We start from the raw sequence: 14,635 nt of genomic DNA, 5'->3' as shown, positions 1-14,635 counted from the left end.
TTAAGAATTGCATTTATCGACAACAAAGTTGGCGCGGAATTTAAGATTTGTATGAGTAAAATTTAAAAAAAAATATTTAAAAAGTTATTTACACATTCTGTAGTTATTTGATTTATTTCTTTATATCAAAATGGAGCAGACTTTGTTTTTGTGACTGTCTTAAACATTCTATCCTGACGTAGAAACACTTTATAAACTTTAGACAAATCCAAATAAAATATAACAATAAACTTTGAAAACTCCAACATATCGAAATATATGAATATATAAATACATATATGGTTATTTTTTTGTTTGTGAATTGCGTACTTCTTTCGTTTTAAAATACGCTCACATTACAAATACAAAGAATGTCAAATATAATTTGTTTAAGTAAAAATATAAAAAATTAATGGAATACAATGAGTAAATTTAAATAAAATGAATTTCGGGGCAATCCTCACTAAAAATTTCAATCTTTAAACTGTTTCGTTGCACATATCGTTTTAAATGTGGGAATAGAGGGCCTGGGGGCCGGGGTTAGTAGCGGATGAATGAATCAATCTTATTTGGGATCATTAGTAAATTAAATACAAGTGGGGGTTATTTTTGTTCTATCATAAATTTCAAAACGGAAGAATTTGTTGCAGTTACTCTAACTGAGACTTAGGCTCAGGAGTTTTAATTAGTCACTTGCACATAATTGGCTGGGAAAAGACCATATCGATTCTTGCAAAGGCCACGCCACCAACCATCATCAATTTTCTCAATGTGGGTGATAATGTCATCCGGATCAAAAGAGATCTCGTCATCATCGGCAGCCTGGTAATCGTATAATGCAATGGCATGAATGCCAGTGTCCTCCAAATAGTCGGCAAGATTGTCCGAATTGGCATAGATGGCATCCGCATCGGCAGAGGAGGCGGTAGCGGGAGCAACACCGGAATTTGCCGCTGGTAATGGAGAAGCAGCCTTAATTTCTGCTTGATTTTGATACAACGGTTCTGGTTCAGATACTGGTTCCGGTTCGGGTGCAGCTGGATGTTGCGGATGAGTATCCGATTGAGTTGTATGAACTGGAGATTGGGGCTCACTTCTTGGGGGCGTGGCCACAGTTTCAACCTCGATTTTTGGTACGACATCTGGTGGGGGAGCAGTCACAGGAGCAGGCGTTGGGCAAGCAACTGAAGCCGTCGCATCAACCACTTGAGCAGGATCTGAAGTGATTGGTACTGGCGTCTCTGTTGGTGGAACCACTTCTTCAACCTTTGTGGGCGTTGGAGTAACGACTGTAACTGCAGCTGGTTGCTCCTTAGGTATAAAAATGGGCTCTTTGCGCACTGGTGGCGTCTCTGGTGTTGCTGGTGATTGCATTTGATTGAAGGCATTAATGGCGTTGCCTATGCCGCCAGTTCGACCGGTTTGAATAGCCGCTCGACTGCCTTTAACTGGCGCTGAAGAAGTACCATTTTCCTCTCCAGAAGATCGAGGTGTATTCTCCACAATAGTCTGCTTGGCAGCTTCTTCCCGATCTCTTTTATCCTTGGCTTCACGTAAACGTTTTTGCTCTTCAGCACGTTTACGACTCTCCTCTTCCGAATTCTTTGCCAAGTTTTCAAATTTGGCACGTAAATTTGACGGCTTCGCTCCCTCAATGATGGGTTTAACCTTGTGATCCACCTGACTGGCATGCTTCTGGGGAGCTTCTACGTGATCCCAACCAACGGCGGATTTATCTTTTCTATCCTCTTGTACACCAAACTTACCACCAAAACCTTTAGAATAATCTATTGAAAAATTTCAAAATTACATACAATCAGAACGAACAAAGTTACCGCAACTCACCCTTTTGTGACTCGTGCTTTTCCACCTTCTCGATATGGTCCCAGCCGACAGCAGATTTATCCTTACGATCCGATTGAACACCGAATTTGCCACCAAAGCCAGTGGAATAATCTTTTTGCGATGCATGTTTCTCTACTTTCTCTAGATGATCCCAGCCCACAGCAGATTTATCTTTACGATCAGATTGAACACCAAATTTTCCACCAAATCCTTCGCTATAGTCCTTTTGTGAGGCATGTTTGCCCACTTTTTCTTGATAGTCATGGCCCACAGCAGATTTATCCATGCGATCCTTTTCAACACCGAATTTGCCACCATAGCCGTAGCCAATATTTTGATCCTTAAGCAATTGTTTCTTCTTATCCAAATCTGACTTCTCGGTCTCCTCACGCAGCTTGTCCATGCTAATAAATGAAACAGGGAACAATGAACCCACTCAAATTATTCATTAATCAGCAAAATGTTACCAATAATGACTCACTCGATTGCACCAGCGGTCCGTCCACTGCCGCTTATTGTCTTTGATCCCCAACGCTGCTCCTGCTCACTTACATCGTTCACAAAATCAGGATCAGTTTCCCAATCATCATCCTCAGCCGCTGGGCCACTGTTGGCCTGGATATGGTGTCCAGCACTTGCTTTCCACATAGCCTTAGTCTTATCTCTATTTTCGACAAGAACAAAAGATAAACATTTGAATATGTGGAATGAGAGGGGTGGGGGCACAGGAGACAGATAAGTAAAAGGGAGGGGCCGGTTTTTTAAACGCCATTTGCCAACTGCAACTACATGCCAATAACAGTTTCCAAAAAGGGTTTTCATACTCACTCGCTTGTTACTAATTTAAAAAATTTACAATTTAGAATTTACAATTTTTATTGGATATTTTAACGTTAGTTTTTGCAGATAAATAAGAAAAAATAATGTGACCCGCTTGCGGTCTAAGTGTGACCATAACTAGTTTTTACAGGGACTCTAGCTGGATTTGCGCTGCCCAAAAGTTCTAGCTTTTTTTAATAAGTTTTCGGTAAACGAAAAGAAAGAGTGCCACAAGCGCACCTTCGGGTTGATTATGGATATCTGTTTTCTGTAATTTCTAAAACAAATTTTACATTTTTGTGCGACCGAAAACTATATATAGCTGCCTAATTTTAATTTTAATCTTTAGCGAAATGCGGTCAGCACTGACGCCAAAAAAAACAGAGTTCTCAATTAAATTTCTGAGAGTGGTGTGGCAACACTTTACTAAATAAAGTTCAATTCTTTTAGCTACCAATCAAAAATATATATTAAAAACAAAACAATGAGCATGAGCTCAACAAGATTTGCCCGATCCGGGCGCGTTCGCATCTGTATACTGATGACCATGTTTATAGTTCTGCTAATGATGATTGTTATTTATCATTTATCGCAACAACAATTGGATGAGAGTCGCGCCTTTCAGGAGGGGCTCAGTGTAAAGATGCAATGTACGTTTCCTTCATTCTCCATAATTTTGCCACGCCAGATCCAATTCCTAGTTTAAATTTCTTTAGCTTTAACTGCGGAAAAGTTAACAGCCGAAAAGAGGGCTAATCTATTGCGTTCTGAGAAGATGGGTCTGCAAGAAAAGTACGATAACCAACTGTCCGAAGCCATGCAAAAACAGCAGGAAGCGCAGGAGAAATACGAAGGGCAAGTGGAAAAGTTTAAACTATTAACCATTAAGCACGATGAACTGGAGGCAGAGTTTGTAAAGAGCAAGAAGCAGCATATAGAAGATACAACTGCCTTTGAACAAAAGCTACAAACCCTGTTGTCGGAACTACATAAGGACAAGACGGCAAAGGAGCAAGAGGTAGCCCAATGGAAGGTGAGTTGTTGTCAATGTAAACAGATGATCAAGGAATTAAAGGAATTATTTCCAACTTATAGGAAAAACATGATAAAATTCGTTTAGAGTCCGAGCATAAGATTCACGCCTTGGAAGTGTCCCTCAAGGAATATAAGGCCAATTGTCATTTTGTACCTAAGGTCCAGCCCGCCGAGGCACCACATCAGCAGCAATTGAATAAACCTGGCCAACATATGGCCACCACTACGCGTACACATGCCAATCCCGGTCAGCTGGCGCATAGTATTGAGAAACCGCAGAATGATAAATCCAAAACATTTGATGAGCAAGTACAAGTGAGTGAAGGCCTCTACAAGATACTTGGTGGCGGTGACGGCGGCCTCGGGGTAAAACTGCTAGCAACTAACCCAACAATAAGAACAGCAACAATAACTACTACTACTACTAACCATCCAAAGGAGCAGCTCATGCCCCTCATGCGCCAGAATAATAGTCTGATATTAAATTCTGTTGAAAATTTTCAGATTATCCCGAAATCGCAACAGCCTCAGCCTCAACAAGAAGAGCCCCAACTAGCCTCCGCTGGCAATATCTCGCCCTTGGGTCCACCACACAAAATTAGCACCAGCGCAAGCTCAGTTGGTGCTGCTAAGCAACAGAATGCGGGTCCAAATGCGTCAGTTGCTCCGAAGCCCAGCATAAGTAGTAGCGGGTTGCCTCCTTTAGCTCTCCCACCAGCTAAGCCAGCGGAGCGCAAACTACCTGAAAATGTGGCCCCCATTCCCGACAATTTCGAGAACAAGGGCGAGGATACGGCCGCAGAGGAGCTGCCAAAAAATGAAGCCAACAATCGTTATGCCAATGTGGTAAACGAGTTAGAAACCAAGCCAAAACCAAATGAGGATTCTGGTGCCCATGAGGTGAAAGATGCTCTAAATGAGCCAAACTTTAATTTGCCAGCTGCCGTAGGAGGAGCTGAGCAACATTTCTTTGATGGTGAATTGCCAGCTCCACGACCAGGCGGTCAGGGTGAAGGTGGCCCTGAAGAGGGACCTAAGCCAGATGGTGAGCAGGCATTGGCAGGTGGTCCAGGTGCTGGAGGCGGCGGTGTGGGGGAAGATGATGATGATATGAATGATGTGGCTGTGAAGCAGCCTCAACATTTACTCGATGAAAATCTAAATAATGAAATTGCCGCCGATCAGGGCAAAGAATTTCCAGAAGGCCTACATATCGACGATGGCATGGAAGAGGATCAAGATGGTTAGTTGAATATATCAATATCAGTCCACTGCTAACACAATTCTTCTTGTTTTCATTCGCAGAGGATGACTATTCCAACGCGGCGCTTCGCAAACAAGGCGCCGAAGCCATTAGACATTAGGTATGCTCTCTAAGATCCTTTTAGCATTAATGCGGCAAGTGTGCAACAAGAAGATATAAGTTCTAAATCGTCCACCAGCATCCTCTCATATACGAACAAACAGTGTCTCAATCTATGGCATTAATTTAGCTAATTAGTTACTAAGTAAAGTACAAGTTATCGAAAACCATTCAATTCACAAGAAACACATTTCTATTATACAAATGTATTTGAAACTTTGCGTTTTTCTTCTTTTTTTTGAAGAAAAAAACAATAATCTGTTAATGGAAGAATTGTAACTAAATTAGAAAGTCTGAAAGTTTATTTATAATTTATTATTACATATATATCTGAAAATAATGAAAAACAATACAAGTTCTGCTTAATTTCTGTTAAAGAAAGAAAAAAACGTTTGCTACACACTTTCTACATTCAAATTTATATTGTGTTTGCATATTCCATTGAAAAATGGGTTTCCTTAATTTTTCTATATCTACATAAAAAATTTATATCTCCTGTTGCGATTAAATTTCCTACACCTATTCATTTATTTGTATTATGACTATTATTTTTGCAGGAATTCTTTAGCAGCGTATCTCTGTGTAGAATTCTGAATATATAGTAAATCTCTTGCATAAAAAATGTCGACTTTCTTTTCTGTGATAAAACAAAAAGCAAAATGATCAATTATATTTGCATTTTTGATCTTTTGAATGGAAGGGTTAATATTTTAAAATAGTGTTGTATACTCATTTCACGATAGCATTGTTTAAGAAACACACAGAAATTAATTTTTTTATTCAATAAACCATAATTAAATTACGTGTCGTGATAACTTGGGGGGGTGAAGAACTAAAATACTAAACAAATTAAAAGTGAAAAAAAAATAAAGTACTAAAAGCTGATTGACCCTCTTATTGAGTATGCGCTATTATCCATGGATGCACCATAACTTGATCCAAATTCAAACGATGTGCCGGATTGAGAACTAATAACTTGGATATTAAATGTGTAGCAGCCTTTGAAATGTGGTCGGGCAATTTATAATCTACTTTCAAAATCTTCTTGTACGTCTCGTCATAGTTATTTGAAAAGAATGGAGCATGACCCACAAGAAGTTCATAGCAAAGCACACCCAAACTCCAAAGATCGACATTCTTGGTATGTGGTTTGCCCTGGACCATTTCTGGCGGCAAATAATCGACAGTGCCGCACAGAGTCATACGCATGGAATTTGGCTCATGGACTGACCAACCGAAATCGGCAATCTTTAAAACGCCTTTGTGGCCCAGCAAGAGATTCTCTGGTTTGATGTCACGATGGATAATATCACGTTCATGCAGATACAACAGAGCCGAACACAAGGATTTGATGTAAGTGGCCGATTGTCGCTCATCGAAACGTTTCAAGGGCTGTGCTTGCAAAGCGTTGAAAAGTGTCCCTTGTGGAGCATATTCCAAGATCAAATAGATGCGCACATCATCATGGAAATAGGCATATAAACGTAAAATATGCGGATGACGCAAATGCGATTGGATTTCGATCTCACGTCGCACCTGATGCTCGACATTTGATTCACCAATCTGACGTTTAAACAAAACCTTGAGAGCCACCACAAATTGAGATTCCTTTTCGCGTGCCAAATAGACATTTCCGAATTTACCACGACCCAATAGACGGCCAATATCAAAGTTGCTTAGCTCCCAGGTTTTTTTTGGTCTTGGGGGAATACCAGTTTCTGGAAAAGATTACCGGTTTGGTAAATGAACTCAATAAGTGTTTCGTAAAAGACTTACCAGTCTTTTTGGTGGCTCCCGTAGAGGATCCTACTACAGCTGCTGCTGCAGTTGTTGGCTTCTCAATGCATTTCTTTGCCTCGCCTACTGGAGCTGGCACTGCAAAACCGGTGTCCGTTTTGGCCGTGGGATTGGAAGTTGGCTTTTGTATAACTCCGCCAGGTCTGGACAGGATGCCAGGATTTGTTGAGCTTGAAGTCACAGTCTTATGGGTCGAGACGCCGCCTGGTACACTGTTCTCATTAGTTGGGTGCTATTTCAAGAATATTGATAATATAAATCACATTTCACTGTTGTCTTCCCTTTACCTTCTTTGTAAGCAACAATTGTTTTTTCATGTTAGCCGCAGCCGCCGCCACTGCAGCTGCTGATCCTGCATCTGGCTTTGGCCGGGTAACAGGCAAGCAATTTGTATTATCCGTAGGACGAAGCACATGGTTATGATTAAAATGAGACTGATGCGACATTTTGGCACTCAATTAAACAAAATAAACAGACAATATCATTCAAATTTTTTAAAACAAAATAATCACAATCACACACGATAGTTTTCTGGGGCATAAAATATGAAAATAAAATGCCGTTCGTTTGAATTGTGAAGCGGTTGTCACCGCGTCACTGTGAATGGCAAGTCAAGTGTATCGATTATGAACTTATGACACTATAACATTCCAATTGTATAATAAAATTAAAAAAGCCTCAAGGTACATAAATTCGGTATCAAGCGAAAGGAAAAAAAACTATTGCCTAGTTTTTGTGTAATTAACAAAAGAATATTAATATTTTTAGCTGTTTCAAGCTAAACTGTATTTATTTATTTTAATAAAAAGCCAACAAAAAGCACTGTCATTGTGTCATGTTGTTCGGTTCGATAACAAAGGTGCTTTTCGACTACTATCGTTGTCTAGGGAAACCGATTTAAACAGTTTAAAACAATTACAGGCTTCACTAAAAAAATTGCAAACAAACGCAAAATAATTTATATTTCTGCAAAATGAGTGAAAAACGCTTGGCCTTCCTGGCCGAATGGTATCAAGTGGAAGCAGCCATTATACGCACCTTTTTGGTGACTTACTATATAGTAGATCAGGCGGTGGAAGTGGTAGGACTCTCGAAGTATCCCTTGAATTTTGAAATCATTTTTCCACATTTATTTTTAGTTTGATCAGCGCAGTAAGAAAACGTTTTTGCGCCGCACGAAGATACCAGAACTATCACAACGAGACTTCTTTGTGGGATCCAAGATTAATGTTTTTGGCCGGCAGTTCGATATTGTAGACTATGCTGATGAATCGACTCGGAACACTTTGGCAAGATATAGGAAAAAGTAATGTTTTAATGTTCTGAAATGTTTTTTAGTCGCTTTATTGTGTCATTTCATTAGGGGATTTGTACTGCTTAAGAATAACATGTGGACCAAACATTTGGGCAAGTTTCTTAAAACTTTAATTGAGAACAAAATCAATATAAATGATGGCCTAATGGTTCAATTTACACCGAAATTGGTCACAAAGTTTCTGTCGGGCAAGCAACAAAACGACGTAACAGCCTCGTAAGTGCCAAAGAACATATAGAAGATACATACATAACATCAAATCCAAATTCATAAATTTTTAGTGTTCTGATGAACGAGCTGCTCTCCGGTCCGGCGATCAGCCTTGAGTTGATTGGTGACAATGTTGTAGACATTATGGTAGCTTGTGCCAAATATAAATCTGAGAATGCTTCCACTTCCATTAGATTGTCGCCCAGCATGGAGCAGTTGTTTGATATAGAAGAAGTGAGACATGGATTCTACTGTCCTGCTCGAGAGGAGGATGTGGCTATGGATCTCAAATTTTTCTTTGAAGAACGACGCAGTATTATTAAGGATTGTATATTTAAAAACACCACATTGGCTATTATTAAACCGCACAGCATAAAGGATGGTCATCTGGGCAGCATAGTGGATGAAATACTCTCGAATGGTTTTAAAATAACAGCCATGCGAATGATTCTAATGGCCCGTATCAATTGTGAGGAATTCTACGAGGTCTATCGGGGAATTCTACCCGAATATATACCCATGGTGGCGCAGTTAGCTAGTGGTGTTTGCATGTGCTTAGAGGTTTTTGCCGAGGATCCTGAAAAAGTCTCCCACACTGACTTCCGAAACTTCTGTGGACCCATGGATCCTGAGATTGCCAAACTTTTGCGGCCACATACATTGCGTGCCAAATTTGGCAAGTCGAAAGTACTAAATGCAGTGCATTGCACCGATCTACGTGATGATACAAATCTGGAACTTCAGTATATGTTCAAGATACTCGATTAATACGGGTCCTCTTATAGGCATTTTAGTTTAAATATTTATTTTAGTTGGTTTAGTTCATATGTAAATAAATTACAAGTGCAAAATAACAATTGTATTTGGAAGCTGTAACAAACTTCACAAATGGCTCTTGTAAAGTTGTTTATAAGTTCTCCTATATTTATAAATTGTTAAGAATATAAAAATACTTATTTTATAACATAAGTTCAATGTTTTCTGTTGGCAATTGAAAACACCTGATCGTCGAAAAGTGTTTGCTATATCCCACTGAATGATTGAATTTGAATTTCATATGCTAACACTTCGACTAGTACTGGGACAATCCTCCTCCCTTTCATTTCTACACTCATCCTCAGTCTCGACTATTTCAGTCAACGCAGCGTATCGTACTTTTCGTTCCTGTAGTGCATAGTCAAAGGCCAATAAGGCAAAAATAATTATAAAAACTAGCATACAGACAGCATAAAAAAAGTATTCGGCCTTCTGAGAACTAAGCACATCAAATTCAGTAACCAGAACCACAATGAGATTACCAAAAGCATTGTTTAAAAACCAAGCAGCGGTTACCACAGATTTCATGGATGCTGGAGCCTGGGTAAAGGCGAATTGTAATCCCGGAATGGATAAAAGCAATTCCCCAAGCATAAGCAGCAGAAATTGTGGCATCTGCCAAGCTATATTAATCGATTGGCTGGGTGAATTCTATAACAAAAAATACAAATTAATACAATTGTAAAAGATTGTGCATACATCACTCTCACTATAATTCTGTCTTGCAAAATTCCAGCACAGAAAAAGGCACCTGCTGAACATATACCCCCAGCAGTGACGCTATGCAACGGCTTTAGTTCCCAATTGAAAAGACGACGCAGCAAAGGAGATGTCACATATTGCCAAAGTGGTATGAGCATAAATAGAAATATGGGACCTATAGCCTTAGCTTGATCTGGTTCGATGGTAACACCTAGAACCGTTGTATTCATCATCGAGGCCTGGAATGTCCAACTAGAGTCTTGTTGGGCCAGCAGGGCAAAATAAAATGGTAAAGGTATAAACAATTTTGAAAGCTGCAATGAAAGTAAATAATTAATCATAATAGAAAATACAAAACAATTTCCATTCGACCCACTCTTAGAACTTTGGAAACATCATGGACAAATCTGTGATCGTAGGGACCAATGGCGTTCTTTAACCAATAGTCTGGGCGTTTCTCTGATTTGCGACGTCGCCATTTCTCGACAAGAGCGGTCTTAATGCAGCCAAAAAATTTAAAAAGTATATTATCGTTGGATATCTTTTCCGGTTTGTAGAAACATTTTCCAATCAAAAATGTAACTGCAAGTATTCAAAAGGTTTTACTGAGATACATCATAATACTTAACTCGATGTTTGACTTACCCCAAGCCAATAGAAAAGCACTTCCAAGTGTACCAAAGACAGCTGGATAGCATTGAGTCTTTTCAAAACATTGAGTATTGGCTCGCACTAAAGGCGGAAGGATTTTACTAAGAAATATACCAAAATAGTACACAAAATAGTAAAACGAGAAATATTCAGCCAAGTGGACAGCTTGTTCGGGCATCTTAAATTGTAATGCCCCCAGAGAAGTGATGCAGGCCCTTATGGAACCATTTCCCACGGCTATAAGCAGCAATGATATCGACACTATCAGTCTGCATAGATAAGGAAAAATATCAAGTTATTTCACAAAGTAAAAGTTTAAATTATTAAAACAAGAAACCAATTTGTAGTTCTCTAAAGGATTATTAAATCGCTTTAATTTAGAAAATTATAAATTTGTTTAATTTTTTGTAATTTCTATATAAATACAAGCCATTAAATCTAGAAACCAGAGGGCCGGGGCTAACTTCGACCGCGTCAAAGTTTGTATACCCTTGCAACTTTTTTGGTAACTCTTTCCTTACCTCATAGCCATCAATGTGGAAGAACGTTTTATCTAAAAAGGCTTATGTTTGCGAAAGAATGGCCTACAATCATAGGAAATAGCGAAGATATTGATCAAAGTCACTGTTTTCCACCGTTCGTTCCTATGGGAGCTATATGATATAGTCGCCCGATCTTGATCAAATTTGGCACAGTCATTAAAATATATATTAAACTAACAAATGTTGAATTTGAAAGCAATCGCGGTAAAAGTAACGAAGTTATTTACAAGTACAGTAGTTTATAGGCGTAATAAACTCTCGAATATTAAGTTTCACGATAATAACATAGAAAATAACGAAGTTATTGAGAAAAGTCACTGTTCGTGACTTTGGGGCTTGTATGGGAGCTATATGATATAGTGGTCCGATCCGGCTGAATCCGAGATATACAACCCCTGCAGTGTATACAAGCCTACGTGCAAAATTTCAGCTCTGTAGCTCTTACGGTCTAGGAGGAGTTTGCGTTGATACAGACGGACGGACATGGCTATTTGAACTCGTCTCGTCGTGCTGATCAAGAATATATATACTTTGTATGGTCGGAGATGCTTCGTTCTATGCGTTGCACACTTCTGACCAAAATTAATATACCCTTTTTGCAAGGGTATAAAAACAAAGTGATTTTTTTATTGCTAGATAGAAGTCTATAAGGATACTCACGTCAGAGGTACACCCACTTCCGGGAGAGATGTCATGGTCAAAAGTAACCATCCAAATGCATAGATAAAACAAAATCCTGAGATTGTTCGAATATTACCCAAATAACTATCCGCCAAAACCGCTCCAAATATCGGGCAGAATTGACCAAAGAAATTGAATATATGCAGCATAATTGTAGAGAAACTTTCCGTAAAATTGAGATCATCACGTAGGTATAATGCAAGTATAGCTGAAAATTATATATTAGAATCCATGTAGGAAGCCCCAACAATGTGATAAATGTAAATAATATGTACACTTTATTTTCATCTTAAATTGTTTCGTTTCCTAAATAGAGTTGGGGGAATTTTTATTCATTTCTGTTTCTTTGATTTTATTTTCCTTTACTACTAACTTGCTGGGATTGATTTAAAATGGAATACTGAATTTAAATTTTGAATGCATTGTCTTATCTTATGCGCTTTTTTCGTATTTTTCGATTACCGAGGTGAGCAATCTGTAGTAAATACATTTTTTGTATATAGAAACCTCGCATGAAATGAAATACATTTTCATTAAGACCTCCCTCTGATCTGATAAGCTCAGTATACGGAATTTTTAAGAACAATTCTGCCAGACAATGCAAAATTATTGTAAAAGGTCTGAAGACACTGATTGCACTTGTATGGAATTCCTTTGGAGTGATTTATGGGTCACTATATACGTTTGCATACTTACTCCGTATACCATTGGCGGCGAAGGCCTCAAAAAATTTGGTAGCCAGTACGAAATATACGGCTCGTGGATATTTATACTCCAGTTGTATTTGAATAGGAGCCACACCATAATTGGGTAATGATTTGCGTTGTCTCAACTGATTCCGCTCAATGTCCGTCTCAAAGTCGGCCTGGGTAAGCTCAGCGAGGGCTGGCAAAGCTAGAACGGCAATATGTACCCAAATCTTTTATCTCATATCTTATCGTGCCGTGAAACCAAACTCACTTTCTTCGCTGCCAATTTCCGTAGCCCGATACATTTTCCACTACCACTACCAACAACACCCGCTAATCCGACGTGAATGAACTAAGGTAAAACGAGGGAGGGAAATGTTGGGTCTGTTTGTTTTCTTTCAAACAGGCAGATTGAATTACATGCGCCAGCTTTTGTGGCTTTGTGGGTTTGTCGTTTCTCGTTCACAATGAGCTCCAATTGTTGGACAAGCCGAAGAAAACGTATTTTTGTCTAACAACTACCGCCAAAGAGAATCGACCGTTGCTTAGCACAGACGAAATGCTACTAAAAAGTGGCCTTTGTTACGACCGGCTGCAGACGCGGACGCATCGTAGCGAGGCACAAGAACAAACATTGCGATAAAAGTCAATTTGAGATGCATTATTTGAATATAACAGGTTATCTCCTAGGACTGATAAGCCAACGGCAAGTCGCGCTCAGTCAGGCAAAGTAAGTCACGGGATTTGCCGGCTCAGCTGACTTGAACGATAAGGATCCAACTTGAACTGGAGTTGACATTACCCTGATACAAAAGTGGTATAAATGGTATAATCAAGAAATAGGAAAATCGTTACAGAATTGTTGATTTTTCATGCAGTTTGGAATCTTTCAAGTGACTGTTTTTAACCATTATAGCTATATACAACAAGGGCAAAACATACATAGTTCTCTGCCTCCTTTGTAATCGTACAATGGATTTTTATTAAATTACACAAAAAAATTATAACTAAAAGTTGCTTGAAGTTGTGAGCCAATATTCATTTTCGTATGGTATGTTGATCTTTCGAAAAAAGTACGCGAACTATGTGATTGCACCATGAAGCCAAATGATGAGCTGAATAAAAATTGAAGAGACCAAGCACTTGTTAATTCTTCAGACCAGTTTCTTGGCTTCGAAGAAACTCTTCAGATGTCTCATTTGCCAGAAGCCCATGCAGACAAGAACCACGGTTTGAGCCAATGACCACCAAAGGACACGGGAATTTGTGCTCTCGCTTGTATGACGGAAGCGTTCTTCCCGATAGCGCTGATAGTTCTGCTCTTTGGTGATCTGATCGACTTGGTCCAGCAGCTGTCGTATACGTAACTGCAACTCGGTAAGCTTCTCTTTCTGAGCCACATTTGCATAATCGATGGCGTGCTCGCCCACTTGAATGTCCAGATGAACACGCAACTGGGCTCCACTGAACCAAGCTGTGCTGTTCGAGTACATACAGATAACATGCTCGCCGGGTGTGTGCGATGTAAAGGATATGCGTCCTTGCGAACTATACACACGTGAAAGAATAACCTTGTCGTCGCTATCGCGAACCTCCACATGCATGCCTATGCCGGGCGAGGATGGCATAAAACCATTGGAGCGTGGGTCATATAATTCCACTTTGTAATTAACTAAAAACGAAAAATAAATTTTGTTAGCGTCTGCTGAATTCTCTGAGTTGGCGTCTTTGTACCGATCACTGTGGTCTCGTCGGGCACCTCCTCAATAAAGCATTTTCTCTCCGTTTCCGATATGTGGAAGTACAATCCGCAGGCACTATTCAGTGCGCACAGCAGCAGGGCTACACAGATGAATTGGTTGCGCATTTTCGAGCTGTGTACACTTGTTTTTCTCCAATTATATTTATTTTAAAAAAATTAACTTAGTTTTAGTTATGTTCGCCGACACGTCATGAAAAAAAGTGCCAGATCGAATCGACAATTTCTGTCCGATTGCTGATGAGAGATGCTAACAAGTTAGCCTTTAACAGCTAAATATAATAAATAGTCGAATGGCCATAAAATTCATGTTAAATATTAATTTAATTTGTTTATAAGTTAATATTTTGCAAAACATGTACCAGAAACCAATCAAAAGAAATTAAAAATTAGTTTGCCACAAAAGATGATAGCGAATCAAAGCTAAAAATT

General features: G+C 39.2%; 6 protein-coding genes across 9 annotated transcripts; 2 read left to right on the top strand and 4 right to left on the bottom strand.

The window, feature by feature from the left end:
• Positions 1 to 95: 95 nt before the first annotated feature.
• On the bottom strand, positions 96 to 2,793 carry Cortactin (cortactin). The gene is made up of 4 exons (XM_068297551.1): positions 2,653 to 2,793; positions 2,306 to 2,488; positions 1,825 to 2,228; positions 96 to 1,766 (listed from the first exon to the last, which is right to left on the bottom strand). The coding sequence occupies exons 2-4, from the start codon at positions 2,470 to 2,472 to the stop codon at positions 661 to 663; spliced, it is 1,677 nt and encodes a 558-aa protein (XP_068153652.1). The 5' UTR covers positions 2,473 to 2,488; positions 2,653 to 2,793; the 3' UTR covers positions 96 to 660.
• Positions 2,794 to 3,047: 254 nt separating this feature from the next.
• On the top strand, positions 3,048 to 5,550 carry LOC137582840 (uncharacterized). Of its 3 annotated transcripts, none has more exons than XM_068297548.1 (5): positions 3,049 to 3,293; positions 3,360 to 3,676; positions 3,739 to 4,044; positions 4,183 to 4,921; positions 4,984 to 5,550. In XM_068297548.1, exons 1-5 carry the CDS (start codon positions 3,128 to 3,130, stop codon positions 5,040 to 5,042), a joined length of 1,587 nt encoding a protein of 528 aa, XP_068153649.1. In that variant the 5' UTR covers positions 3,049 to 3,127; the 3' UTR covers positions 5,043 to 5,550. The 3 variants fall into 3 exon arrangements, with proteins under 3 accessions (XP_068153648.1, XP_068153649.1, XP_068153651.1); XM_068297550.1 differs by having other exon boundaries at positions 3,053 to 3,293; positions 3,739 to 3,993; XM_068297547.1 differs by having other exon boundaries at positions 3,048 to 3,293; positions 3,739 to 4,921.
• Positions 5,551 to 5,786: 236 nt separating this feature from the next.
• On the bottom strand, positions 5,787 to 7,409 carry aurA (aurora A). Its single transcript, XM_068297552.1, has 3 exons — positions 7,126 to 7,409; positions 6,818 to 7,070; positions 5,787 to 6,759 (listed from the first exon to the last, which is right to left on the bottom strand). The coding sequence occupies exons 1-3, from the start codon at positions 7,282 to 7,284 to the stop codon at positions 5,936 to 5,938; spliced, it is 1,236 nt and encodes a 411-aa protein (XP_068153653.1). The 5' UTR covers positions 7,285 to 7,409; the 3' UTR covers positions 5,787 to 5,935.
• Positions 7,410 to 7,716: 307 nt separating this feature from the next.
• nmdyn-D7 (nucleoside diphosphate kinase homolog 7) lies at positions 7,717 to 9,220 on the top strand. Its single transcript, XM_068297544.1, has 4 exons — positions 7,717 to 7,919; positions 7,978 to 8,144; positions 8,202 to 8,369; positions 8,435 to 9,220. Exons 1-4 carry the CDS (start codon positions 7,812 to 7,814, stop codon positions 9,129 to 9,131), a joined length of 1,140 nt encoding a protein of 379 aa, XP_068153645.1. The 5' UTR covers positions 7,717 to 7,811; the 3' UTR covers positions 9,132 to 9,220.
• A 46-nt stretch (positions 9,221 to 9,266) lies between these two features.
• On the bottom strand, positions 9,267 to 12,982 carry LOC137582837 (peptide transporter family 1). 2 transcript variants are annotated; one of them, XM_068297543.1, is made up of 8 exons: positions 12,716 to 12,982; positions 12,452 to 12,649; positions 11,735 to 11,963; positions 10,527 to 10,801; positions 10,258 to 10,463; positions 9,890 to 10,195; positions 9,588 to 9,830; positions 9,267 to 9,527 (listed from the first exon to the last, which is right to left on the bottom strand). In XM_068297543.1, exons 1-8 carry the CDS (start codon positions 12,747 to 12,749, stop codon positions 9,417 to 9,419), a joined length of 1,602 nt encoding a protein of 533 aa, XP_068153644.1. In that variant the 5' UTR covers positions 12,750 to 12,982; the 3' UTR covers positions 9,267 to 9,416. The 2 variants fall into 2 exon arrangements, with proteins under 2 accessions (XP_068153644.1, XP_068153643.1); XM_068297542.1 differs by having other exon boundaries at positions 9,267 to 9,830.
• Positions 12,983 to 13,390: 408 nt separating this feature from the next.
• eca (eclair) lies at positions 13,391 to 14,423 on the bottom strand. Its single transcript, XM_068296728.1, has 2 exons — positions 14,179 to 14,423; positions 13,391 to 14,116 (listed from the first exon to the last, which is right to left on the bottom strand). Exons 1-2 carry the CDS (start codon positions 14,309 to 14,311, stop codon positions 13,599 to 13,601), a joined length of 651 nt encoding a protein of 216 aa, XP_068152829.1. The 5' UTR covers positions 14,312 to 14,423; the 3' UTR covers positions 13,391 to 13,598.
• Between the last annotated feature and the right edge of the window lie 212 nt (positions 14,424 to 14,635).

The sequence above is a fragment of the Drosophila tropicalis genome, unplaced genomic scaffold, assembly GCF_018151085.1.
Source record: "Drosophila tropicalis isolate 14030-0801.00 unplaced genomic scaffold, ASM1815108v1 contig_859, whole genome shotgun sequence".
NCBI lineage: Eukaryota > Metazoa > Arthropoda > Insecta > Diptera > Drosophilidae > Drosophila > Drosophila tropicalis.
The sequence above is the reverse complement of the archived record's forward strand: the minus strand, read 5'-3'. Positions and strand labels throughout refer to the sequence as shown.

What these genes read in the sequence shown, in the direction of transcription:
- eca (XM_068296728.1), bottom strand. Translation starts at nt 14,311, where the DNA reads ATGCGCAACCAATTCATCTGTGTAGCCCTGCTGCTGTGCGCACTGAAT. An exon ending in CGACGAGACCACAGTGATCG is followed by an intron (nt 14,117 to 14,178) that starts GTACAAAGACGC and finishes TTTCGTTTTTAG; the next exon opens with TTAATTACAAAGTGGAATTA.
- LOC137582837 (XM_068297542.1), bottom strand. Translation starts at nt 12,749, where the DNA reads ATGTATCGGGCTACGGAAATTGGCAGCGAAGAAA. An exon ending in GGAAATTGGCAGCGAAGAAA is followed by an intron (nt 12,650 to 12,715) that starts GTGAGTTTGGTT and finishes TTGCCGTTCTAG; the next exon opens with CTTTGCCAGCCCTCGCTGAG. An exon ending in TGCTTTTCTATTGGCTTGGG is followed by an intron (nt 10,464 to 10,526) that starts GTAAGTCAAACA and finishes GAATACTTGCAG; the next exon opens with TTACATTTTTGATTGGAAAA.
- nmdyn-D7 (XM_068297544.1), top strand. Translation starts at nt 7,812, where the DNA reads ATGAGTGAAAAACGCTTGGCCTTCCTGGCCGAATGGTATCAAGTGGAA. An exon ending in TAGATCAGGCGGTGGAAGTG is followed by an intron (nt 7,920 to 7,977) that starts GTAGGACTCTCG and finishes ATTTATTTTTAG; the next exon opens with TTTGATCAGCGCAGTAAGAA. An exon ending in CAAAACGACGTAACAGCCTC is followed by an intron (nt 8,370 to 8,434) that starts GTAAGTGCCAAA and finishes ATAAATTTTTAG; the next exon opens with TGTTCTGATGAACGAGCTGC.
- Cortactin (XM_068297551.1), bottom strand. Translation starts at nt 2,472, where the DNA reads ATGTGGAAAGCAAGTGCTGGACACCATATCCAGGCCAACAGTGGCCCA. An exon ending in CGGACCGCTGGTGCAATCGA is followed by an intron (nt 2,229 to 2,305) that starts GTGAGTCATTAT and finishes TTCATTTATTAG; the next exon opens with CATGGACAAGCTGCGTGAGG. An exon ending in AAAGCACGAGTCACAAAAGG is followed by an intron (nt 1,767 to 1,824) that starts GTGAGTTGCGGT and finishes ATTTTTCAATAG; the next exon opens with ATTATTCTAAAGGTTTTGGT.
- LOC137582840 (XM_068297547.1), top strand. Translation starts at nt 3,128, where the DNA reads ATGAGCATGAGCTCAACAAGATTTGCCCGATCCGGGCGCGTTCGCATC. An exon ending in AAGAGGTAGCCCAATGGAAG is followed by an intron (nt 3,677 to 3,738) that starts GTGAGTTGTTGT and finishes TCCAACTTATAG; the next exon opens with GAAAAACATGATAAAATTCG. An exon ending in CATGGAAGAGGATCAAGATG is followed by an intron (nt 4,922 to 4,983) that starts GTTAGTTGAATA and finishes TTTCATTCGCAG; the next exon opens with AGGATGACTATTCCAACGCG.
- aurA (XM_068297552.1), bottom strand. Translation starts at nt 7,284, where the DNA reads ATGTCGCATCAGTCTCATTTTAATCATAACCATGTGCTTCGTCCTACG. An exon ending in AATTGTTGCTTACAAAGAAG is followed by an intron (nt 7,071 to 7,125) that starts GTAAAGGGAAGA and finishes TTCTTGAAATAG; the next exon opens with CACCCAACTAATGAGAACAG. An exon ending in GGGAGCCACCAAAAAGACTG is followed by an intron (nt 6,760 to 6,817) that starts GTAAGTCTTTTA and finishes AATCTTTTCCAG; the next exon opens with AAACTGGTATTCCCCCAAGA.